This window comes from Pseudorca crassidens, chromosome 6, assembly GCF_039906515.1.
Source record: "Pseudorca crassidens isolate mPseCra1 chromosome 6, mPseCra1.hap1, whole genome shotgun sequence".
NCBI classification, from domain to species: Eukaryota; Metazoa; Chordata; class Mammalia; order Artiodactyla; family Delphinidae; genus Pseudorca; species Pseudorca crassidens.
The window spans coordinates 21,257,428-21,284,372 of record NC_090301.1 but is presented as its reverse complement, the minus strand read 5'-3'; the positions used below and the strand labels follow the sequence as shown (position 1 = coordinate 21,284,372).

Sequence of the window (26,945 nt, the reverse complement as noted above, 5' to 3'; positions counted from 1 at the left end):
AGTACATCATTATTTACCAGTTTTCAAGAAGATTTACTACATGGAATATGGTTTGAAAATTTCTGGTACTTGATATTTCCATTTAAGAATGAGTCAAATTCTTGAGGCATATTGTAAAACAGTGCTGGATGTTTGCATCCAGCTGCATCCCCTCCTCCATCATCCACAAAAGCACATTCAACTAGTGGCCGCCTGCTTCTGTCCTTGCTGAGGAGTCTGACTCATCGCTCACTGCATCTCTTCAGCTAATCCATGAATTTCAATTTCATTCAATTACCAACTTCTAATTGGATCTCATTGCCAGATTGGTCAGTTCCAGAGCATTTTCTCTTGGCTGCACTGTTTCTATGGCTACTTGGTTCCTTCTGCCAACTTCCTGTATTAGTTTGATGACATCCACTCAGATCTGAAGCTAGACAGATACTATAAAATTACTACAGCACTGTTAGTACAGTATCACTACAGCACTACTGTCATCTTGCATTCTGCCTCCCTCCTACCACTCATCCAGAATGGGATCAAGTCTAGATGGTGTTCTGAATTCTGTATCACTTTAGTATTTAGTAAATTATCATATTTTAGTATGGTTCACCAAGTTTTAGAATTTGTTTTAGGACCTTAGAAAATTACAGAAAAAGAAAAAAAGAAAATCTTGGAGATGCTCTTTCTCTGCCCTCTCCACTCCCTACTCCCAACCTCAACGCACACTGCCAAGCATATAGCATGTGTACATTACATAAATGAGCCAGGGCTTCCCTGGTGGCACAGTGGTTGCGAGTCCGCCTGCCGATGCAGGGGACAACGGGTTCGTGCCCCGGGCCGGGAAGATCCCACATGCCGCGGAGCGGCTGGGCCTGTGAGCCATGGCCGCTGAGCCTGTGCGTCTGGAGCAAAAAATCACTTCCTCGTTTGATGAAAAGAACTTCCTTTAGTTTCTTTCTTATGTTAGCATCATGTCCCAGTTTTGCACTACTTTAAGTGCACTCCTTTCTGGAAATGGAGGAATTAGACTAAAGAGTGGATGTTCCTTGTTCTTAACTGCTATATGCCCTGTAAATATGAACTAATAACCTTCAGGTTTTATGGGACATGTTCAGTGGGTCTTTAATAGTTAAATTGAGTGTTTTTAGTAAAAAAATTAAAAGACCATAGAATGCCATGAAACCCACCCTTTGGCCAGCAAACTTAAAAATTTCCAGCTGACTTGGGAACAGGTCTGGTCTTACACCCAAGTTATTTAAGATGAGAAATATTATTCATCCAGAATGAAAAAGACTTGTCATAATGTTCCCTATATAAATTCGTCTTGAAGCCAGTGGGCTGAACCAGATACCATTATTTTAGTTTCTCATTAGCTTACACTATCACCTTTTTTTCTAGAGTGAGCTAAGACCAAGAGACCTTCAAAATCTTTCTTCCTGTGGCTACACAGTAGGACTCCAAAAATAAAACGAGAGATATCATAGTCTGCAGGATTGGAGTCTAACAATAAAGGTTTTGCATTTACTCTGCTCCTGTGCCTGGGGTTTTAATTTAACACATCAATGAAAAGTTAGCATTTAAAAAGGGGGGAAAACACCCAGCAGGACTTACTTTTATTAGTGCAATTTGTAAGAAATTACTGCATTTAATGAGAAAGTCGTTAAGCATGGAAAAAATGGGCTGTGACTAAACTTATGGAGCTTAAACGTTGAGGTTTTAATTGAGTTCTTTAGTTATTGGTAAGAAAAATAATAATAATAATTTAAAAAACCGGGGCTGTATCTGTACTGTTGAAGTGGTCAGTGCTTTATATACCTTCGTACAATTTCCTGTGCTACTGATCATGCATAATATTACTGCTGTGGTATTCTCTGTCATATCTGCTGACTTTTTCTGTTCTTAAAAGAGGGGCAAAGAATCTAGCACAACAGTTTCTAAAAAGGGGAAGGGTGGGGCAGAAGCAGAGTGCAGGACAGAGCTGTGTCTACTCCACAGTCCACCTGCTTAAAAATAAGACAGCAATTGAATTTCACTTTCAGGTTCATAAAGCTTATATTTTTTCCCTAGTTCTCAGTTTCTTTTGTTGCCACCAGTGATTTATTTTCCCCTAGTAAGCAGATTTCATTAAAGAGTGTAAGACTAAAAACGGGAATAACACCAGACCAAGGAGCACAGACATTCAGGACAAATTCTTGGTATCTTAGATCCAGACTCTTTTGGAAATGGAAGCAGAAAGGGTATTTAAGAAATAAATCAGCATAAAATGTCATTTAGAGGGAAAATATTTAGGAAATCTTTTTTTTGTACTTATATTTTCAGAAGTGCATTTGCTCCTGAAAGGACATGAATACCATGGGAAGGGTTCAGTCACTTCTAGTTACTCAGGTTTATCAACATGGTCCACACAATTGTGAGAAACCTGTTGACTGTGTTTCATCATGAACCTGAAGGAAAGGGAAGTGTATGTAGCTCACCCTTCCCCTGTGTGCACCAGCTCTGGGGGGAGGACTGGGGCAGGTCCAGCCCCTGCGGGTTGCATTTTCCAGGCTCCCACAGCTGCTAGCTTCCTACTGGGTTCAGCCAGTGTGAGAGATTGGGGGGAAGTAAGGAAGGAGGGAGAAGCCAGGATATTTCTCTTTTTCCTTTACCGAGTAGGGCAGCAGCTCCAAGTCCTCCATGGTTTTGGCTCCCATAGGACAGGCCCCTGAACTTTAGTTATACCCCCTCTCATTTCTTTTCTGCTCTGTTCTGTTCTCCTCCGCAGTGCCAGGGGTGCTAGGAGCTTCTTGCTGTTCCTAATCTCTGGGTTACAGCACCCATTCTCAGTTGGCTTAATAGTTCTTTATCACCCGTGTAACAGTTGCCTGCATTAAATTTCCCGGTTAAATATTCAGTGATTTCTGTTTTTCTGGTTGGACCCTGGCCAATAATACACGAAGCCTCTAACCACAATGGCCAATTTATACCCTATAGTAAAGAGACACAAAGAAGCTTCTTTGTGACAGATTTCTGTTTCTGTAACCTTTATTAAAAACACAGACTTGTTTTCTTACCAGGCAAGTGTTTCTTGTTAAGTTTTTGCTTTAAAACAGTGATTGTAATTTACATGTGGATTTAATTGGCGGCAGACTGGACTACTTGCTTAGATTTTTATTTGCTACTGATAGATGTTATTCCTTTTAATTCTCTTAATGACTGATCTGATCATATACTTATTTGATTTAAATGCTTGATCTTTATTGTCACCTTATTTTGTTTTATAAAGATGCCATTGACTATGTAAACTGTTCGACATTTAATAATGATTTAACTGCTGACATCTGCAAAATGTGCACCTCTTCAATAAGTAAAATTCTCGTAAGGCATTGATTGAGATCATGAGAAGAATTAAACTGGGAAACATCCTGAATGATTCCTGGGCTCAGCAAAATCATTTGAGATGGTTTTCCAGTCCTTTATATATAATGTGTGACAGCTGAATGAACCCACTGCTCTTTTGGCTCTGTACGATGGAGGGAAAAAACCCACAACAAATGACTTCCTTTCACTTTGTTGGAAACATCTTTGCAGAGAACAGAGGGAGTAAGTAAATGTTAAGTCAGAGGCCAGCAAGCACATGGCCCCAGATGTTTGTGACTGCAGCAAGAAGGGAGATGACTCATTTTGTAGGACTTTGGAAGGTGTTGAATGTTTTCTCTAAAGAGATTAAACAAGGAAACACTGCCATTTTCCTCTTACATGACACTTCTGAATCTCGATAACATTTTAATATAACATTAAAGTATTATTGTGTTGACTCATTTTATGTATCGACAATCTGTACTCCTGTCAGATGCTGGCTTAATATATAATGTCCCTATTATAAACCTCAAAATCCAGAACAGAAACTTTTGAAATCCAGAATAGACATCTTGTTTTTGAAAACTTCTTGAGATAAATGACAGCCTTTGCCTGACCTGGTATCCTAAGACGGATGGCCTTTCCAATGGCCATTTTTTATTTTACCTGCTAATGAGTATTACTGAGCCTCTGACTAACTCTGAAAAGCATTTTGGTGAATTATAATTAGGGCTGTGATTTACTGAGTATGAACACTGACAGGCCATTCCTTAGCCCTATAATTGATGTAGAAGCAGAGAAAAGCACCCTGATGATCAGCGTTTCCTGTATGAGGAGCAGGGGGAAAGGGGGAGTCAAAGTAGATTATTTTTTTAGCCATTTCTGCGTTTTACTTTTATTAAAAATGGCAGGGAAATGCCACCAAAGTTTGGATGAGAGGTCCCTTATCCACATCGCATTCTGATATTCAGTATATTAAAGCATCATCCATCACATCTTTTTACTGGTGTTAAATGATTCATTATAGTCAGTGAACCACAAAATAGTCTAGGTAGAGGGACAGAATTCAGAACTATGGACCAGATGCACAGGCCATGTAACTGAGTATTCCTAGAAGGGCAAAACCTGGTTCTGTGTATTCATTGGATTTATTAGAAGTTTGGATATGTTTATCTAGTACCTGCATTCCTGAACCTTCTGGAGGAAAGAACAGAACAGTCTAACATGTAAATAAGAAAGCTAAATCCAGATAGGCCTGCAAATACATAAAGACTTCATTCTTCAATGGAAACTGGTTATTGAGACTCCTACTTCTTTTCTTTGTGTCTTCTTTTCCATACTGTTATTGCACATGGATTTTTGACTTTGCACTTGCTTTATTTTAGTTTCTTTTGAATATTTTTTTCTATAAGATGGCAACTGTGTGTGTGTGTGTGTATTCCATCATATTTCAAGATAAAAATGGGTCTGGAAGCTGTGTTTTTTGCAAAGCCATTCAGCAGTCTCTAGTTGTTTCATGGGTTCCTGGGTGTAAGGACACCCTAAGTTTCAGTACTTAATCTTTTGTGCTCATTATACTCTTTCTTGCAGAATTTATATAATAATTATACATAATATTATTTATGTAATACTTTATAACACAGTAGACAATTCTCCTCTTCAAATAATTTCTTCTCTCAGTATCTGTGTTGCCTTACCCTCCTTTTTCCCGTCTCCCTGACCATTCCTTCTTGGCCTCCTTTGTCAGCTCCCTTGCCGCTGTACAACCTCTAAACGCTGCAGTTCCTAAAAGGCTTGTTCTTGAACCCTTTTTTTCCTACACTTCCTCTATCCTGCCACAGGCCCCTTGCACGCATTGTTCGTCCTCCTTGGAATTCCCTTTCCTCCCACCTCCTCTCCTGTCTAATTCTTCCTCCTCCTTTTTCTTCTCTACTCCTGTCCATGGACTCCATGTGCTGGACCATGCGCTTTTCTCCAGATACACCCTGTGCTTTCCCACCTCTCTTCTTTTTTAAAAAAAATTTATTTATTTTATTTATTTATTTTTGGCTGTGTTGAGTCTTCGTTGCTGCGTGCGGGCTTTCTCTAGTTACAGTGAGCGGGGGCTACTCTTCTTTGTGGTGCGCGGGCTTCTCACTGCGGTGGCTTCTCTTATTGCGGAGCCTAAGCTCTAGGTGCACAGGCTTCAGTAGTAGTGGCTCACGGGCTCTAGAGCACAGGCTCAGAAGTTGTGGCACACAGGCTTAGTTGCTCCGTGGCACGTGGGATCTTCCCGGACCAGGGCTCGAACCCATGTCCCCTGCATAGGCAGGCGGATTCTCAACCACTGTGCCACCAGGGAAGCCCCACCTCTCTTCTTTATACTTTTTGCTCACTCTGTTTTTTGCTGTCTGATAGCCAAATTCTGTTTTTCATTGCCCAGCAAAAATGCCATGTTAATTCATGAAGCTTTCTTTTAATCACCAAAGATTTTTTAAAATTCAGAATAGTTGATATATTTCCGTACCACTCACAGCCCTGTTCACATTTACCTCCTGTTACTATTTTTTGTGTATATGTATTATATCCTCTGTTAGACTGTAAACTTCCCAAGGGTAAGGATCTTATCTTCAACTTAATTGTATCTCCTATAGAATGTAGCATAGCATTTTATATGTAGCAGTTACACAGTAAATATGTACTAGGCTAAATTAAAATAATCACTAAATCAAGCAAAGAGAAATATTTACATTATAGCTTGCTGAGACTCCTTATTCACATTTCAGAAGAAATGAGAAACTTGGCATCTCCGGGATTACTGCCCTTGGCCTGTAAAGGCTCTTATTTGTGCACAGATATGAAACGCTCAGTGAACTTCACATCAGACTGTCTGAGAAAGCAGCCTGCTTGAGTGGTATAGGAAATATCAAACATTTCTGTTACTTCACCTTTCCAGGCTAAAAAAGGGAGATAGCTTCTATTGCTTTGAGTTTCTTGTTGATGGTTTTCTGCTCTGCTTACTAATTAGGGCTATTTACCTTGTTTAAAAAGACCCATCCAAACATTCCTTCTCTCCTTTGAATTGTAGTTGGATATTAATTCACTGCTGCCGGATACATTGGTAAAGATTCCTAAAATTGCAGGGAAGTGTTTCTTTAATCCCTCGAGTTGGTTAAGTAGTTTATTGTAATAGAGATCATAATCTCCTAGTTGGTAGAAAAGATGAAATGGTTACTGGGGCTGTTTTCTCTTGCTGCAAAATTATTATATTAGGAAATACCTTGTCCAGCTTTTTAATCCTTTTCACATGCTGCAGGCACCGCATTTCAGCTCTTTCATAAGGCATTGAGCAATGCTCAGGTCACTGCAATTCAGTTAGTGGCCTTGAGCCTTTATAGGCAAGCCTTGAAAGTAGTTTTTTTAGTACTGCACGCACACACATTCGTAACTATGAGAATGCTTGGATGAGGCCACGACGATGGCAGACCTGCAGTCTTACAATATCTTGACCATTCAGCACAAACTGCTGAACAGCCAGCTAGCAAGCAGTTTCAGGGGACAAGTGAGAGTGAGCCTTTAGGCCATGACTGTGCACATCTCCTTGGTTTGTTCCTCCACACCGATCGTAAGTGTCTATTGTGATCTGCTCAGCAACTTAAGTTCCCTGATGACTTCATGCTTTTATTTTCCTCTGCTTTTTTTTTATGAAGAACGTTTATTTTTTTGTTTATGAGGTAGTCTCAAGTTGCAAACCACCTTGGAAACTATAACATTATTAATGCATTTCCTCTTCCTATAGCATTTATGATGTTGCTTGCTGACCATTATTGTTAAGTATTCATGGCTCTGTAGAGTGCTGAGTAACTTAGAGACTATTCAGATTCAGCTAAGGGCAGAAAATATGTAGCAATGATTTTCCATTCTAAAAGGACTTTATGAAATTAAGATGAGAGCTGGTCCTTTCTAATTTGACCTGTGATTAGAAGAAGATGGAGTGTCCCTGGCTCATTATTTTTCATTGTGCGACACTGTTTGACATTTATCTTGAGTGGAATTAGGGGAGGGAATAGAAGATCTGTTTTCTATGACTGTATCAGGAAAGGCAGTTGTGAAATATCCAAATGACCCCTGAATTGTGGGGGGAAATAAAAAGCAGCAACAGCTTAGTGTTTGAAATGCCAAAAGGAACATTTAGCTATAATTCTAAGCATTTTAGAAATTTTATTTCTTGTCAAATGTCAATAAGTATTATGCAGACTTTCTAAATGTAGACTTTTGAAGTCAGTGTTTTGCATCTCATCTTTCCTTCCCATCCACCCCCTTACAAGAAAAATAGCTTTTGTGCATATGGACCGCGAGGCTTTTGATCCATAACACATACTTACAAGCACACAAGAGCGTACATTCTCTCTAACAAGCATCACTCAAATCAAGGAAAATAAATTTATTGTCTTATGTTCTAGCAAGTCACCAGTTAATAAATCACATTGAGCAGTTTTTGGATACTAACGAAACACTGTATTTTATGAAGAGCATGGACTGTATCAGAGTCTTCCGGGAAGAAGCCATTCAGGTAATGCTATCCTGTGTCCTCTTCCTAACCAGTTGGTCACCACCAGAGGGGGGAGACATATAGCACCCCACAAATAAGCCTGGGCTTTGGAAATACTCATCCTTACTGTGAAGAGCAGTGTATGCCAAGGAAGTAGAAATGACTAACTCATTTTGCTATTGGTGTAATTTCTGAGGAGGAATAAAGATGTGTGGGTGAGTGGGATCTTTTATCCCTGGGAGTTAGCTTTTTATTACACTCTGTAGCCCTGGCTTTATGATTTCTATTTAGGGAGCCAATGAAATTTCTATTGTATTGTATTATATTTGGCTAACTATTTTAGGGAAATGGATGGAAAAAATATAGTTGTGTAATTATTGAGAAGGATTTGATGAAGACAGAAGTAGGGATCTGAATGCCAGGAAAAAAAGAACACAAAATGAATAACTCAGCACTCCTGTCCCACCTTTTGTGGGGTTTTCTGTTTGTTTTAGTAGGAATATTAGAAAACGCATCTAAAAATCTTCCAAATTATTTCTAGGCTTTTATACATGAACTCTAGATGAGAGTAAGTTTAAATTAGAAAGTATATTTTTAAAGTAGGCACGGTTGTAGTGTACATTAGTTTGTATGTGGGTGCTTATTACATATTTGCTGAGTAAATGAACAAATTACTTCTTGAATTGTTTAGGTAGTTACAAAGAATGATAAGAAAATGAGAAAATTGTTCAAATTAAAATGGGATAAAAGATTCAGTAGTAGATAATCCAAATTCCCTACAGATAAAAAAACAAAATTTTGGCAAAGTAGAGTTAGTATAAGACTAAGGATGACTCAGTCAGGTGGAGAAAGATTTGCTTAGATGAAAAGGTAGTGAAAATGGTTTTTTAGCACCTCTACCCCATGCCCCCCCCCCCTCCCCAAGGCTGGATGGAGTGTCTGATAATGCTTCTGTGCGCTGTTGCCACCACATGTCCTTTAGAGTACCAGGTCATTGGATTCCAAAAAAGGGAGAGAGAGAAGGAGATGGAGGAGGATCCAGAGAGACTTTAGAGACATATCAGTCCATCTTAATGACCTTTTTAAACTAAAAATGTAAAAAGAAAGTAAGTTGGGAAAATGTGACTGGTTATTTGCTCCTGTTATTAATTTTTTGTGAATATTTTAATAAGTCTCTATATTTTAGATATTGCATACTGAAATATTTATAGATGAGCTAATGTGATTGAAATTTGCTTCAAAACAATCCAAGGGTTGTGGGAGAAGTTGAGGGTTATCGATGAAACAAGATTGGCCGACTTAACAGTTATGGAAGCTGGGTGATGGGTGCACAAGCATCCCACTAAATTACTCTGTCTTTGTTTGACTCTGTCTATATTAAAACTTAAAAAACAAAGTACCAGGCCACCAAAAAAACTGTGTGGCTATGGAAATTTCTGCACCTTCAACAGATGGAAAGATTTCTGGCTCCCAGCAAATGAAGGTGAAATTTGAAATGCCAGTTTCCCATTTACCAAAGAAGAACATTTTATATATTTTTAATAAATATCGTGGATTCTTGTATATGTGCTGCTTTGGTCTGGGGATGAAATACGTTTCTGTATGAGCTCTGACCTGCCACCTCCTCTACCTCCACATGCTACCACAGTTTTCAGAAGAGCAGCACTTTAACAGTTTCCTGAAAGCCCTTCGAGAGAAAGTGGAAGTTAAACAATTAAATCATTTCTGGGAGATTGTCATCCAGGGTAAGGTGTCATTTATCTTTTTATCCAAATATTTATGCTATTTTTTTCTAAGTATAAATTCTAAATATAAATTATATTGTGTGATGTGTTATATGAGGACCCGATAACTTTCCATGTGGATTTGGGAAACGCTCAGGATTCAGTGAACTAAAAATTTTGCTTAATCATAAGTACAAAGTGATAAATAATAAGTAAACATATAAGTCCCATCTTAAACTCGTCACGCAGCGTGACCCTTTCAGAGATTACGCCTTTCTGTTTGATGAGTAAAGAAGCTGTGCAGGCAGACATTGTTCCCTTTCTGCGATTCTTAGACCTGTCAGTCCTGCTGGATCCACAGCACTTTCACTGACCTCCCCCACGTTTTCCCCTCCTCCACCTTTCATTGCCGTGTTCTTTGGCTTTCCATATCAGCTGACCAGCATCTTCATGCACCAAAGCCATTCAGTTCCTCACTTAAGTGACCAATGCAAATTAATCGTAGAAAGAGGGCAAATCTTTCAATTTTAGGCATGATGTTTGATTTCCGTCATGTCCTTTGCCCATTTTCTTTAACCTGACTTGATTTTCTTTCAGAACCCAAATATAAGAGGTTACCTATTAAAAGTACATATTATGAAAACAATGATATTGCAAAGTATGAAACTTTGTACTTGAAGTAGAGCCCCCCAAATTAGTTTCAACCTGTCTTTCTATGCAAATTCTGTATAAAAGGAGTTGCATTCCTATCTATCCAGCTTCTAACAGGCAGCTTTTCATCACTCAGGCAAGCATTTCTCTGACAGTTAATTTTTCAGCCCTTTAACTTCTACACTCGGGAGCAAAAGCTATTAGAATAGGTGGTGAGTGGGGCTTATTCAAATCTCTTTTGTGTCCCTGCTGCCGACCCAATAGATGAAAGAGATTGGTTTTGGTATTTATTGAATGCCTCTAGCATATTGCTTGCTGAAAAGAAACTTGTAGGACACACACAAGACACATATTTTCTAAGAGCCTATAACCTATTGAGAGAATACACATGACCTGTGCCATTTCTAGGTGCAAATGGATGTTAAATGCATGTGCTTTTCTGAAAGCGTTTCATGCATCAGCCATTTGAGGCAGAAGAAAATCTTAGGAAAAAGAGAAAACTAAAGGGTAAATTTTCTATCCTTGATTTGCTCTCACTGAGCTAAACTCGATGTACTGTGCTAAATGATAGACAAGGCCATTCATTGTAAGAGCATGTTTCCTCCTGACCTTAGCTCTCCTGCCATTCCGTCAATAGCCAGTAACACTACTAGAAGTCAAAATGTCTGCACATTCCCATACCTCATGGGTTGGGACCAAAGTATAGTCATTCAGTTTTCCCTTATTTACTGAGCTCCTGCTATGTACTACATTGAGGGGAATATAAAGATGAATAAAGCATAGTCCCTGCCCTAGAGAAAAGTATAATCTGTTAGGAGGGCTAAAATATGTACGAATAGTTATACAGGATACGACGTGATGAGAGCCATTTCAAAGGGATAAACAAACGGATCTGAGAGTTCTAAAGGGGAGAGCCAATCAAGAAAGACTGCACACAGCTGGTAGCATTTGCGATGTGCCCTTCATTTTAATAGGCAAAAATGGGAGAAAGGGTAATGGAAGATGGGAGGAGCAATGTGAGTTGAGTGCCTTTAATAAAGTTTTATATTTCTTATAGAGAAGAGCACCTTTATAGTTCTAAAAATCTCCAGTGCAAAGATGGGAGGAGGTGCGGTGGAAAGGAAGGTGGGATTGGGATTGATTCTTTGTACTTGAATTTTACTCTGTGAATTACTTTCTAGATGGAATTACTCTGATCACCAAAGATGAAGCCTCTGGAAGCTCTGTTACTGCTGAGGAAGCCAAAAAGGTATTGAGGGGTAGCTCCCTGTCTTTAGATGAATTATTGCAGTGGATATTATTTTCTTGATGCCCATTCTTTCTTTTTTGTTTTTTAAATTTCATTCATTCATTCATTCATTCATTCATTTATGGCTGCGTTGGGTCTTCATTGCTGCGTGCAGGCTTTCTCTAGTTGCAGCGAGCAGGGGCTACTCTTCGTTGCAGAGCACGGGCTCCAGGTGTGTGGGCTTCAGTAGTTGTGGCTCGCGGGCTCTAGAGTGCAGGCTCAGTAGTTGTGGCACACGGGCTTAGTTGCTCCACAGCATGTGGGATCTTCCCGGACCAGGGCTCAAACCCGTGTCCCCTGCATTGGTAGGCAGATTCTTAACCACTGCGCCACCAGGGAAGCCCCGATGCCCATTCTTTCTTGAAGAAGTAAAATTCTAAGGGTAACTAGATTAGTGTTTCTAGAACTCAGTGCCTCTAGAGTTCCTGGTCCATAGTATAAACCACGCTTAGCGTAGACCCTGGTTAAGGCTAGGAAACCTATCCAGCCCAGTGATTCCCACCCAGGCCACCTGTTAATCACCTGGGGAGCTATTTTAAAAGAAAAATTACTGATGACAGGTGCCTCTCTCTCTCCCCTGAGGTTCTGTTGGTCTGAGATGTGTTTTGGGCATGATTTTGAGTTTTTAAAGCCCCTCAGATGATTGTGATGTGCAACAAGGTAGAACAATAGTGGTATTCTAACATAAGGCATATCTAGGTCTTTACAGTAGAGCACCCCATGTATGCGGGCCCCATGATCTTCATATTGACACAAGTGGTCAATATGCTTGGTGTCTTCCTGCTTGATGTATGAGCATTGAATCTGATTTCAGTTATGAGTCAAAAACATAGCTATTTAGCTCAGTAGTCTTTCATTATACCTCAGATTTGGGGTGAAAGTTTAATGAAATTAAATTGAGTAGCTCAAAAGTATATGGTTTGTAACATTCAGTGTCACTTATAGTCACTGGTTGACCCAGCCCTGCTAGTACCACACCTGGCATCTGTCAGTTATGTGCTAAGCCTGTGCTGTTTGCTAGGCACTGTGCTCGATGATAAGACAGCACTCCGCCCTCTAGAAACTCAAACAGCTGGTTATAAGGTAGTAGAAGGAAAAACTGGAGACTCAAAAATTAACTGCCAAGCTAAGGGAGAGCTTGGTCTGGGACTGGTGGACAGTAATCTAAGGAAATGGCAGAAACAAGGCTGGAGATGTTCATCTATGGCCAAATTCAGGCCAAATTTTAAATACCTTGAATTTTCAGCTCGATAAATGCACTTGGAAAAAACCATAATATTGTTTGGCAAAGGAGTTAGAGTATACAAGAATTTTTATTAAGCACTTTGCCTGGCAAAAGCATTTTGTTAAAGAACAGATACGGCCCCCGCTTTCAGGAAGTAAGATCCCAGAATTTAAAAAGCATACTCCATGTTGTCTCCTTAGATAAGCTGCCCACGGCCCTGGATCCTGGGATAGAAAGAGCCTGGGCGAACAGAGGCCAAGCCCTCTGCACTGTTAACCACAGTCCCCACGAGAGTTAACGTCCAGTGAGGCATACATAGTAGATGAATATTTATGAAGTACGATTACGCAGAGGGCTTTTTTGCTTAATTTTAAACTTCATAGTAAGCATCAGTTAATGAAGGTTTCCAGATACTTGAGGTGCTTAAGTAGCAGCAGCCATTTTCAGAGAAAGTATGTGAAGAATTCTGCCTCCTCGCCACGACCAGGTTGGGATTAGAAGGCCACGTGGACTGCTATATAAGAGTAGAAAACATCACTCGTCTTGTTAAATGTCTTTTGGCGAGATGGGCTGATGTTAGGGCCTAGTTAAAGTGAAGCTATCCATCCTCATGCTTCAAAGGGAAATAATTGAATTTTTTTTTTTTTTTTTTTTTGCGGTACGCGGGCCTCTCACTGTTGTGGCCTCTCCTGTTGTGGAGCACAGGCTCTGGACGCGCAGGCTTAGCGGCCATGGCTCACGGGCCCAGCCGCTCTGCAGCATGTGGGATCTTCCCGGACCGGGGCACGAACCCGTGTCCCCTGCATTGGCAGGCGGACCCTCAGCCACTGCGCCACCAGGGAAGCCCCAATAATTGAATTTTTAAACCAGGATTAAAAAAAAAAAAAATACTCCAAGGTGCTGATTATTGTCTCAGAAGGGGTTCAGTGGTGTCTGTACCCCCTTCTGCCGCAGTCAGGACTGAGTGCCTTGGGCTTCAGAGTGCCACTTAAGTGGTTCTATTTCTGTTTGTTATTTTATACAATGGCATGATAATCTTTCCCCCTTGAACTAGGATGCATCATTCAGGACTCTCCAGAGAGACAGACCAATAGAATGCGTGTGTGTCTGGTGTCTGTGTGTGTGTATGTATGGGGGTGGTGGGGACTGATTTATTTTAAGGAATTGACTCACACAGTTGTTGGGGCTGGCAAATTTGAAATTTGTAGAGCAGGCCAGCAAGTTGGAAATTCAGGCAGGATTTCTCTATTACAGTCCAGAGACAGAATTCCTTCAACTGATTGGATGAGGCCTACCAACATTACCAAGGGTAACCTTCTTTACTTAAAGTCAGCTGATTGTAAATTTTAGTCGCATTTACAAAATACTTTTACAGAAACCTCTAGACTAGTGTTTGACACAGCAGCTGGTCACCATAGTGTAGCCAAGTTGACACATAAAATCACATAGGGTGAAAGCTCATCAATCAGTTTTTGCTAAACAGGTAAAATAAGTCAAGGCAAATAATTTTAGTCATTGCATTAAAAAAAAACCCTATCATCCAGGTGAGAATTGAGTACACATTACAGTTTGGGGAGGAAGAGGAAAGCACTGACCTAAAAAAGGTAGTCTTTCCTCCCAGCAGTACCTCTTAACCAAAGGTGTCACAGCTAAGTGACTCCAGAAAATCAGAAAAGAAAGAAATCTAGGAAGGGATAGTGTGCTGCTTGCAAGTGTCTGGGACTTAGTCTTTGTTGCAAATGCAGTATCATCTTTGGAATTTAAGGGCACAGAGCCTAACCATCAGGAATTGTAATGTCTGGTAATGAAGCTGCAGAGAGGAGTTTCAGTTAAGACTAGATATGGGCTGGTGTCCTTACATGATTCTAGTATCAACAGAACTGATTTCAGTTGGTTGCAGTTTAAGACAACTCTGAAAACATCACCATGTTTGAATAGGAAGAAAACATGGTAAACGGCAGAGTGGAGCCCATTGTTGTGATTCACGCTCAACGCACACTCTGTCCTGTCTGACTTGCAGTTATGCTTTTGTGTCTGCTTCAGTATCACATGAACCCTTCATTTTTTTTTCAGAATGAAAACTTAATCCTTTATATTAAAAATATTTTTAAATGGCCCCTGTTGATTTTTGGAGAGAAATGTGGAAGGAAAAGTGTACATACAGATGATAATGGGGAGAATTAGTGAGATTCTGGCTCAAGGAAGTTGATTCCTTGTGGTTTTAATAGGGGAGACATGCTTCAGCTTTTTCTCCTGGGTAAGTTATGGAAGTGTAATCACTTTTGGCCATACACTAAAATATTCATTTACATTTTCTTCAGAGCAAGTGTTTTTATTTATTTATTTATTTAAATTTATTTATTTATTTTTTGTTTTTTTGGCTGCGTTGGGTCTTCGTTGCCGCACACGGGCTTTCTCTAGTTGCGGCAAGTGGGGGCTACTCTTCATTGCGGTACGTGGGCTTCTTACTGCAGTGGCTTCTCTTGTTGCAGAGCACAGGCTCTAGGTGCGTGGGCTTCAGTAGTTGTGGCACGCGGGCTTAGTAGTTGTGGCTCACGGGCTCTAGAGCGCAGGCTCAGTAGTTGTGGCACGGGGGCTTAGTTGCCCCGCAGCATGTGGGATCTTCCCGGACCAGGGCTCGAATCCGTGTCCCCTGCATTGGCAGGCGAATTCTTAACCACTGCGCCACCAGGGAAGTCCCAAAGCAAGTGTTAAGTTTGGCCACTTACCAAATAATCACTTAAGGAAACTTGGCTATAATCAGAGATTGGAGAACAGTCCTCATAGTCCATTAAAATTCTTTCAAGATATTTACCATAAGTTATTTAAAGTTAGCAACTGTCACATTATTGCTATTAAATGTTGATGATTTGAAAGGAAATAATTATTCAGGATGTCCATTTTAAATGAAAGTTAAATCATAACTTTACACTTGTACGTCTTAAGGAGAGCTGTTTCCCTCCAGTGTATTCTAGAAATATGTGGATTTTATGATTCTTTGAGAAATATAGGTACGTCAGCCTTGCTGCAGAAATAGAAAGTTCTTTCATGACATAAGCGTAGACAGTCACTTTTCTTTTCAATAACTGATACCTCTATTTCATTTCAAAGCCTAGACATAAATATTACCCCTCTTTTTCATTCATGTTTATTGTCATTATAACCTGTGAATTCTTTCATTTAACTTTTCTGTTTCTAGATTTTATTGTTAGACATGCCATTAATGTTTGATGTTTGATAAGGTCTTTTATATTTTTTCCTCCAGCTTTATTTTATTTATTTATATTTAGTGAGTTCACATTGGTTTATAGTGTTATGTACATTTCTGTGGACAACATTATATTTTGACTTCTGTATACACTACAGCATGCTCACCACCAAAAGTTTAGTGTCCATTCATCCCCATACAGTTGACCCCCTCTACCCATTTCGCCCTCCCCTCATGCCTTCCCTTTTGGTAACCACCACTCTGTTCTCTGTATCTGTGTGTTTGTTTTTGTTTAGTTTGGTTTGTTCTTTTGTTTTGTTTTGGTTTTATATTCCACATATGAGTGAAATCATATACTATTTGTCTTTCTCTATCTGACTTATTTCTCTTAGCATAATACTCTCAAGGTCCATCATTCAAAAAGATATATACACTTCTTTGTTCACCGCAGCATTATTTACAATAACCAAGATATGGAAAAAACCTAAGTGCCCACTGTTGATGAATGGATAAAGATGTGGTATACATATACAATGGAAGACTCCTTAGCCGTAAAAAGATGGAAATCCTGCCATTTGCGATAACATGGGTGGGCCTTCGTAGCGCCTGTGCACCCTTCTTCCGTCAGCTCATTTCACAGGGTGTGGCTCTGTGGTGGGTAGGAGGTGTGCCTGTTTATCCTGGCACATTCCAGGAGCATCTGGGAACCACAGTCAGTGAGAGACCTGGACTTGTGAAAGGTCGAGATAAGCTGATTCTTCATTTGAAGTTTATCTTCTTTATTAAAAAAAATGTTTCTTTTAAGTTTTTCCTACTAACCTGTGTTAGGGATAGAACAGTGGTTCTCAGCCAAGGGTGATTTTGTTCCCCAGGAGACATTGCCATTGTCCAGAGATTCTGGGTGGTTACAGCAGGCGGCGTGCTACTGCCTCCTAGTGGGTGCAGGCCCCCACAACAAAGGATGCTGCTTCTGAGAAGCCCTGGGCTAAAAGAATTTAAACAAGTCAGAGCCTTCACTAAGGCGGAAGATACTGGCTTAAGTTGTGTAGAATTTTATTCAGCTGGAATAAATCCTCATGATCTCCTAGCTGAGTTTTTATTTCTTAAAACTGAAAGCTTACAAGGAAGCCTGATAGATAAAACAGAGAAAGGTGATGCTTCTCACTTGATGGGCAGTGGGAGTGGCAAATTGTCCCATGCCCACAGGACTTGGAAGAACCCTCAGGACCTCAAGGAACAGAACCTGAAAAATACTGATCTAGTCCAAACTCCTTATTTTATATATGAAGAAACTTAGGGCTGAGACGTAAAATGATGTGTCTGAGATCTCATAGTAAGTCACTGGCCAGGAATCCAGTTGTTGGACTGACCCCCAGTCCTCCATTCTTTTTACTCCATATTAAGAGCACAGAGGGGAAAGAGGATTTCTTCCCATGGCTTTGGAATATTGTTTCTCACGGGATTCCAGGATGCTGAGCTATGTCTAAACAATCATTTGATACAAAATCTGTGGGGGAGAAAGCATCATTTTAGCACTTGTTTTCCTTATAGCTGCCTAATCTAGCCTGCTTTTTTGTTGTTGACATTTATTGATTTTTCCATCGTAGCATCACAGATGCTCAGTGCTTAGTGATCTGGTCATTTTCTAGATGCAGTCTAGAGATTTGAAGTTGACTTTCTCGGTGTCTCACAACAAGTTCATGGCTAGCTGAATTGCCTAGAGCCCAGACCCTGGATTCCCACTATAGTCATCTCCATGCCTCCGCCTTAGAATGCCACCAGCCGCATGTACATAAAGAAAAGAGGCTCATGCTCCCTCTTTCAAAAGAGATCTCCAAAACCTTGTGAAGGATTATAAGATAAAATTTAGGAATCATTTCTTGAGAACAGTTTTCTCTCACTGCCGGCCGCTCTTGGACCCCATGACACTTTTCTTTGCTCTTTTCCACTTTCCTTTTCTGCCTTAAATCTCTAGTGTAATTGTTCTGGATGTTAGTATGAGAAAAGCGATAATTAAAATATCACAGTGTTACCTTATATTTGTTTAGAGCTTGATACTTTTAAGATACAATTAAAACTTTTTTTTGAGGTGGAACATACAGTAAATGCACAAATCTTAAATGTGTACACTGATGAATTCTTACATGCTCATATATCAGGGTACCCACCACCCAGGTCAAAATAAAGAGCATTTCCAACTCCTCAGAAGGCTCCCTGATGACATCTGTCACTTGAGAGTCATTTTGCCTGGCTTAACCTTCACATAATTGGAATCATGCCTTTTATGATTCATCCATGATGTTAAAATTGTTCATTCTTTATTATAGCTAGGTAGTATTCGCTTTTATGGCTGTACCACAATTTATTCATCCATTCCCCTAATGATGGACATTTGATTGTTTCCAAACTTTGGGAATTGTGAATAAAAATGCTGTGAGTATTCTTATACCTGTCATTTGGTAGACAAGTGTTGGGTGTATTCCTAGGAATTGGAACATAAAACCTACAGTACCACAAAGCATTTTTGTGTACTTTATTTTACCTGAGGAGCAATACAGCCCCATGAAATAGATAGGGTCAGTAGTAGTATTCTCATCTTATTTTTGAGGAAGACTCAGTTATAGGGAGGCCAGGCGGCTTGCCCAGGGTTACTGAGGAACGGGCAGTGCTTAGGTGATGGTTCTTTCCTCCACACTAGTTTGCAGGATTTCTCTGCTGCACTGTAGTGCCTTTATAGCATGAAAATAGCATTAATGATACCTAGGTGTGTGTCATTTTAGACAAAATACATGCAAGCAGATTTTCATTCTTCCTCATGCTTTTGTGTATCTGGATTATGGGTGATTCTTTGGAATCACCTGAAGGTGTTGGAATAAGCCCGGTGTTGGAAGCCATGTGTTTTCAATTTGGGGATTGGTAAGGGTCTGAGGACAAGCTGATTTTTAGTTTTTAGTCTTATGGAGGAATAGGACTGGAAGCTTCTATATAGAGGTTATTGATGCCGTTTCTCTGCTTGTGGCCAGGATTGTATTTCGGTGTACCTGAGAAGCAGTAGTTTATCCATTTCATAAAGATCTCCAAGTAAGGAGGTTCTTTCTTGGTAACCCCAAGTAAATGATGGTGGTTTGAGGATGGAAGACTGTGTCACACAACGGTTCTTTCTGTTTATTCTCTGCTTTTTCAGCATATTGCAGAGAGAAAGAACATAAGAAAAGTCAAGAGTTGACTTGTGACCCTTTCAGCTGCGTTCAGAGAACCTGTTGCTTTTATTGAGAAAACAGGCCAGTCGTTGAATTCTCTGCTTTATCTCTAGCTTCCCTGTCACTGCACAGCCTGGAAATTACTTGTAGTTAAAAACTCTGATGGTAAGGAGTGATATGATATGTGTAAGAGATCAGCCTCGCTTGGGGCTTTGGGGAGGATAATGGATGGCAGCCCAGCTTTTAGCTGTAATTTGCTTGAGCAGAAATGTGAAGCAGATCTGTCAGGAAATCAGTTGCAGATGTTTAGCACTTGATGGAAATGGAAGTTTGTTTGCTGCCGTTCCTTTCTTCCTAGGAGCTTGGCCTCATCTCAGAGACATGCCATTTGTGTTTAATTGTATATATCATGGTCATACTGTGCAGACAGTCCTATCTTCATTTATCCTGTAATTGCAGTGTGAAAGGGGCTTTTGCAGGTGAGGAGGGAATGGGAATTAGAGCTTTTAGAGGCTGCGTGCCAAAAAAATTAGGAATTTTCTAGATTCATCAATAAATACCTACCATGTATCAGGTTTCTAAGGGATGATAAAAGGCATAGTGGACTACAGAAACACTGAGACCATGGAGCTTGTGTTTGAAGGTGCCGGTCGTTTGTAGCCCCCCACAGGCGTATGGTAAGACACAGCTCTACCTTTTATTCACTTCTTACCAGCTGGATAAGTCTTTGTCCTTTGCGCTGGTATTCTTGCTGCAGGGAAAACCATGTGGGGGTTAATGATCGTGAGTAGGAGAGGAGAGGAACAAAATAAAAAATATTTTTTAATATTGATAATAATTAGAATCATAAGTAAAGATTAATTTGGGCATCTAAGAGCAGGGTTTAAGCTTTAGATGTAAACCATATGCAAATACAGTATGAATTTCTTATTCATGTATGTCTATGTGGCCCTCAGATATCTTTATTAAAAATCAACCAGAATAAATAGAATTAATGATATGGATGCTGCGTTACAGTTCTGTTCCAGGCTGTGTGCCCACTGCTAGCATTTTCTGTCCCCTAAACTGTAGATGCCCAGCGCTGAACACAGTCCAGTTCAGGGTCAACAGAGGGCTATGGAAAGATTTGTAAATGTCCTTAGAAGAAGAAAAATTCCTTAATCGCTCAATCAAAATTGAAGTTAATGAATGATGAGATGGTTTTGACTGAGGAGGAAAAAGTCCAGGAGGGATGTTGAGTCAAAAACAAACTGTCAGGGACTTCCCTGGTGGTGCAGTGGTTAAGAATCTGCCTGCCAATGCAGGGGACACGGGTTCGAGCCCTGGGCCAGGAAGATCCCACATGCCACGGAGCAACTAAGCCCGTGCGCCGCATCTACTGAGCCTGCGCTCTAGACCCTGAGAGCCGCAACTACTGAAGCCCACGCACCTAGAGCCTGTGCTCCACAACAAAAGAAGCCAGCGCAATGAGAAGCCCGTGCACCGCAACGAAGAGTAGCCCCCGTTCGCTGCAGCTAGAGAAAGCCTGCGCACAGCAGTGAAGGCCCAACACAGCCAAAAATAAATTAATTAATTTTTAAAAAACCAATAAAACCTGTCATGGCCACGTCCAAGGTGCTAGCAAGGCCTATTTATAGATCTTAGGTTTCCAAGGCCTCCATTATGTCCACTGTACCATAGAAATCACAGGGGTATATAGGGAAAGCGGTTCTTGCCATGCTTTCATGTCGAGAAAGTGAGGGAAGTGCGTACGAGTACACCTTTCCTTCTTGGGTGGAGCTACTACAGGAGCATGTGGGCCGAAAGGCTCGCTCACTGCCTGCAGGCTCCATGCACACTGACCCCGAGGGATGCTTGCCGGGAGAGGCGTGCCTCGCCTCCCACCTCCCCTTTTAAAAACACTCACTCCTGCAGCCTTGTCTCTGCCACCATGTTATGTACTTGTGCTACAAGAAGATCAACTCTGGTGTGAGGATGGATAAGTGGTTCATAGAAACTAGCTCTTAGATGCAGTTACCACACACCTTAAAGGATAAGAGTCCCCACTGCTATCTCTTGGAGGGACAGGATGGAGGGCAGGAATGTTCAGATAGTCTTCAAGGGCACTCACTACCCTTTTAACATCTGAGTTGCATTCCTAGATGCTTGCAAACTTCAATTCAGGGCCCTTGCTTTTCTACGTAGCTGCCTTTTAGAAGTTCCAAGTCTACAACACTGATGCTAAGCAGAAGTGTACACTAGAAGTTTTCTCATCCACCTTCCTGTTTTCAAACAATTTCTAATAGAAATTTAAAGATTGCCAGAAAAAGACTTAAACAATCTCCCAAGCTCACCCATTTTTGTGTTTCATATCTCTAAAAGAAGTCCTTCCTTTTACCTTTTTTGTCCTCAGTGAAACTGAGGAATAGATGATTATAATCTTTAAGTCCAGACACTTGATTCTTAATGCTCTCTTCAAAAGAGGCAGAGACATACCTGTTTGGGGTGTTTGGTTCTCTTCTGAACCCTCAGGAGCCCACATGCCCCCTGTGGAAGCAGAAATGGGAATATCTGCTGTCCTCTGTGCCCTGTGCGTGCTCGCTGCCTTGGCGAGCCGTGTCATTTCCTCTCTCTCGTCAAGAACTTTCTCTGTGACTAGTTAGTGGACTATTCAATCTCGCAATTGGTCCTCTCATCCAGAGCCAAATGAAGGGGCGTACGTCAAGATGGTGTTTCTTTGGGGCCATTTGCATGCATTCCTCCATTAAAGGAGGCAAAAACGTCCTTTTGGTATTGTGCCTAACTTCTATTCACAGTTTCTGGCCCCCAAAGAGAATCCAGATGAAGACACAGCAGCTGTATGTGAGGAAGGTGGTGACGTGGATGATTTGGTAAGTACTTTTAATATATAGCAGGTGTTCTAATGCTTGAACTTGCCTAAGCTGTAAATACAGCCACAAAGCCTGCTTATCATAGACTTGCTTCTTATTCTCTTTTTTTTAAAATAGATCTTTATTGGAATATGATTGCTTCACAATACCGTGCTAGTTTCTGTTGTACACCGAAGTGAATCAGCCATATGCATACACATGTCCCCATATCCCCTCCCTCTTGAGCCTCCCTCCCATCCTCCCTATCCCACCCCTCTAGGTCATTGCAAAGCATCGAGCTGATCTCCCTGTGCTATGCTGCTGCTTCCCACTAGCTAACTATTTTACATTCGGTAGTGTGTACGTGTCGATGCTACTCTCACTTCGCCGCAGCTTCTGCCTCCCACCCCATGTCCTCAAGTCCATTCTCTATATCTACATCTTTATTCCTGCCCTGCAACTAGGTTCATCAGTACCTTTTTTTTTTTTTTTTACATTCCATATATATGCGTTAGAATGCAGTATTTGTTTTTGTCTTTCTGACTTACTTCACTGTATGATAGACTCTAGGTCCACCCACCTCACTACAAATAACTCAATTTCATTTCTTTTTATGGTTGAGTAATATTCCATTGTATATATGTGCCACATCTTTATCCATTCATCTGTCGATGGACATTTAGGTTGCTTCCATGTCCTGGCTATTGTAAATAGTACTGCAGTGAACATTGTGGTACATGTCTCTTTTTGAATTATGGTTTTCTCAGGGTATATGCCCAGTAGTGGGATCACTGGGTCATGTGGTAGTTCTATTTTTAGTTTTTTAAGGAACCTCCATACTATTTTCCATAGTGGTTGTATCAATTTACATTCCCACCAACAGTGCAGGAGGGTTCCCTTTTCACCACATCCTTTCCAGCATTTATTGTTTCTAGATTTTTTGATAATAGCCATTCTGATGGGCATGAGGTGATACCTCACTGTAGTTTTGATTTGCATTTCTTTAATAATTAATGATGTTGAACATCTTTTCATGCGCCTCTTGGCCATCTGTATGTCTTCTTTGGTGAAATGTCTATTTAGGTCTTCCACCCAGTTTTTAATTGGATTGTTTGTTTTTTTGTTATTGAGCTCCATGAGCTGTTTGTATACTTTGTAGATTAATCCTTTGTTGTTTCACTTGCAAATATTTTCTCCTATTCTGAGGGTTGTCTTTTTGTCTTGTTTATGGTTTCCTTTGCTGTGCAAAAGCTTGGAAGTCTAATTAGGTCCCATTTGTTTATTTTTGTTTTTATTTCCGTTACTGTAGGAGGTGGGTCAGAAAGGATCTTCCTGTGGTTTATGTCAAAGAGTGTTTTTTCTGTGTTTCCCTTTAAGAGTTTTATAGTGTCTGGTCTTACATTTAGGTCTTTAATCTATTTAGAGTTTATTTTTGTGTATGGTGTTAGGGAGTGTTCTAATTTCATTTTTTTACATGTAACTGTCCACTTTTCCCAGCACCATTTATTGAACAGGCTGTCTTTTCTCCATTGTATGTTCTTGCCTCCTTTGTTGTAAATTAGGTGATCATACGTGCATGGGTTTATCTCTGGGCTTTCTATCCTGTACCATTGATCTATATTTCTGTTTTTGTGCCAGTACCATACTGTCTTGATTACTGTAACTTTGTGGTATAGTTTGAAGTCGGAGAGCCTGATTCCTCCGACTCCGTTTTTCTTTCTCAAGATTGCTTTGGCTGTTCAGGGTCTTTTGTGTTTCCATACGAATTGTAAAATTTTTTGTTCTAATTCTGTGAAGGATGCCATTAGTAGTTTGATAGGGATTGCATTGAATCTGTAGAGTGCTTTGGGTAGTATAGTCATTTTCACAGTATTGATTCTTCCAGTCCAAGAACATGGTATATTTCTCCGTCTGTTTATGTCATCTTTGACTTCTTTCATCAGTGTTTTATAGTTTTCTGAGTACAAGTGTTTTAGGCAGGTTTATTCCTAGGTATTTTATTCTTTTTGTTGCAATGGTAAATGGGATTGTTTCCTTAATTTCTCTTTCTGATTTTTCGTTGTTGGTGTATAGGAATGCCAGAGATTTCTGTGCATTAGTTTTGTATCCTGCAACCTTATCAAATTCATTGATTAGTTCTAGTAGTTTTCTGGTAGCGTCTTTAGGATTTTCGATGTATAGTATCATGTCATCAGCAAACAGTGACAGTTTTACTTCTTCTTTTCCAATTTGTATTCCTTTTTTTCCTTTTTCTTCTCTGATTGCCATGGCTAGGACTTCCAAAACTATGTTGAGTAAGAGTGGCGGGAGTGGACATCCCTGTCTTGTACCTGTTCTTAGTGGAAACGCTTTCAGTTTTTCACCATTGAGTATGATGCTTGCTGTGGGTTTGTCATATATGGCCTTTATTATGTTGAGGTAGTTTCCCTCTATGCCTATTTTCTGGAGAGTTTTTATCATAGATGTGTGTTGAATTTTGTCAAAAGCTTTTTCTGCATCTATTGAGATGATCATACGGTTTTCATTCCTTAATTTGTTAATATGGTGTATCACATTGATTGATTTGCATATATTGAAGAATCCTTGCATCCTTGGGATAAATCCCACTTGGTCATGGTGTATGATCCTTTTAATATGTTGTTGAATTCTGTTTGCTAGTATTTTGTTGAGAATTTTTGCATCTATGTTCATCAGTGATATTGGTCTATAATTTTCTTTTTTTGTGATACCTTTGTCTGGTGTTGGTATCAGGGTGATGGTGGCTTTGTAGAATGAATTTGAGAGTGTTTCTCCCTCTGCAATTTTTTGGAAGAGTTTGAGAAGGATCGATGTTAGCTCTTCTCTAAATATTTGATAGAATTTGCCTGTGAAGCCATCTGGTCCTGGACTTTCGTTTGTTGGAAGATTTTTAATTATGGTTTCAATTTCATTACTTGGGATAGGTCTGTTTATATTTTCTAGTTTGTCCTCGTTCAGTCTTGGAAAATTGTACCTTTCCAAGGATTTGTCCATTTCTTCGTGTGTACATTTTATTGGCATATAGCTGTTTGTAGTAGTCTCTTATAATCCTTTGTATTTCTGCAGTGTCAGTTGTGATTTCTCCTTTTTCGTTTCTAATTTTATTGATTTACGTCCTCTCCCTTTTTTTCTTGATGAGTCTGCCTAAGGGTTTATCAGTTTTGTTTATCTTCTCAAAGAGCCGCTTTTAGTTTTATTGATCTTTGCTATTGTTTTCTTCATTTCTGTTTCATTTATTTCTGCTCTGATTTTTGTGATTTCTTTCCTTCTACTGACTTTGGGTTTTCTTTGCTCTTCTTTCTCTAGTTGTTTTAAGTGTAGGGTTAGATTGTTTATTTGAGATTTTTCTTGTTTCTTGAGGTGAGATTGAATTGCTATAAACTTCCCTCTTAGAACTGCTTTTGCTGTGCCCCATAGGTTTTGGGTCATCGTGTTTTCATTGTCATTTGTTTCTATATATTTTTTAATTTCTTCTTTGATTTCTTCAGTGATCTCTTGGTTATTTAGTAGGGCATTGTTTAACCTCCATGTATTTGTGTTTTTTACTTTTTTTTTCCTGTAATTGATTTCCAGTCTCATAGTGTTGTGTTCAAAAAAGAAACTTGATACGATTTCATTTTTCTTAAATTTTCTGAGGCTTGATTTGTGACCCAAGAGGTGATCTATCCTGGAGTATGTTCCGTGTGCACTTGAGAAGAAAATGTATTCTGCCACTTTCGGGTGGAATGTCCTATAAATATCAATTAAATCTATCTGGTCTATTGTGTCATTTAAAGCTTGTGTTTCCTTATTTATTTTCTGTTTGGATAATCTGTCCATTGATGTAAGTGGCGTGTTAAAGTCCCCTACTATGATTGTGTTACTGTCGATTTCTCCTTTCATGGTTGTTAGCATTTGCCTTATGTACTGAGGTGCTCCTATGTTGGGTGTATAAACATTTATAATTGTTATATCTTCTTCTTGAATTGATCCTTTGATCATTATTTAGTGTCCTTCCTTATCTCTTGTAACAGTCTTTATTTTAAAGTCTATTTTATCAGATATGAGTATTGCTAGTCCAGCTTTCTTTTGATTTCCATTTGCATGGAATATCTTTTTCCATCCCTTCACCTTCAGTCTGTATGTGTCCCTAGGTCTGAAGTGGGTCTCCTGTAGACAGCATATATGTGGGTCTTTTTTTTGTATCCATTCAGCCAGTCTGTGTCTTTTGGTTGGGGCATTTAATCCATTTACATTCAAGGTTATTATCAATATGTATGTTCCTATTACCATTTTCTTAATTCTTTTGGGTTTGTTTTTGTGGGTCTTTTTCTTTTCTTGTGTTTCCCGCCTAGATAAGTTTCTTTAGCATTTGTTGTAAAGCTGGTTTGATGGTGCTGAATTCTCTTAGCTTTTGCTTGTCTGAGAAGCTTTTGATTTCTCCATCGAATCTGAAGGAGATCCTTGCTGGGTAGAGTAATCTGGGTTGTAGGTTTTTCTCTTTCATCACTTTAAGTATATCCTACTCTGGCCTGCAGAGTTTCTGCTGAAAAATCAGCTGGTAACCTTATGGGAATTCCTTTGTATGTTACTTTTTGTTTTTCCCTTGCTGCTTTTAATATTTTTTCTTTGAATTTAATTTTTGTTAGTTTGATTAATATGTGTCTTGGTGTGTTTTTCCTAGGGTTTATCCTATATGGGACTCTCTGTTCTTCCTGAACTTGGGTGACTGTTTCCTTTCCCATTAGGGAAGTTTTCAACTATAATCTCTTCAAATATTTTCTCAGACCCTTTGTTTTTCTTTTCTTCTTCTGGGACCCCTGTAATTCGAATGTTGGTGCGTTTAGTGTTGTCCCAGAGGTCTCTGAGATTGTCTTCAATTCTTTTTCATTCTTTTTTCTTTATTCTGCTCCTCAGCAGTTATTTCCACTGTTTTGTTTTCCAGCTCACA

At 39.8% G+C, this 26,945-nt stretch overlaps 1 protein-coding gene across 1 annotated transcript in view; it reads left to right on the top strand.

Moving 5' to 3' along the window:
* XRCC5 (X-ray repair cross complementing 5) overlaps nucleotides 1-26,945 on the top strand; it is a 98,120-nt gene that overhangs the window by 70,248 nt on the left and 927 nt on the right. The window contains exons 17-20 of the mRNA XM_067740669.1: nucleotides 7,764-7,873; nucleotides 9,501-9,597; nucleotides 11,409-11,476; nucleotides 21,944-22,018. Coding sequence (XP_067596770.1) covers nucleotides 7,764-7,873; nucleotides 9,501-9,597; nucleotides 11,409-11,476; nucleotides 21,944-22,018 — 350 coding nt within the window. The remainder of the gene's footprint in view (nucleotides 1-7,763; nucleotides 7,874-9,500; nucleotides 9,598-11,408; nucleotides 11,477-21,943; nucleotides 22,019-26,945) is intronic.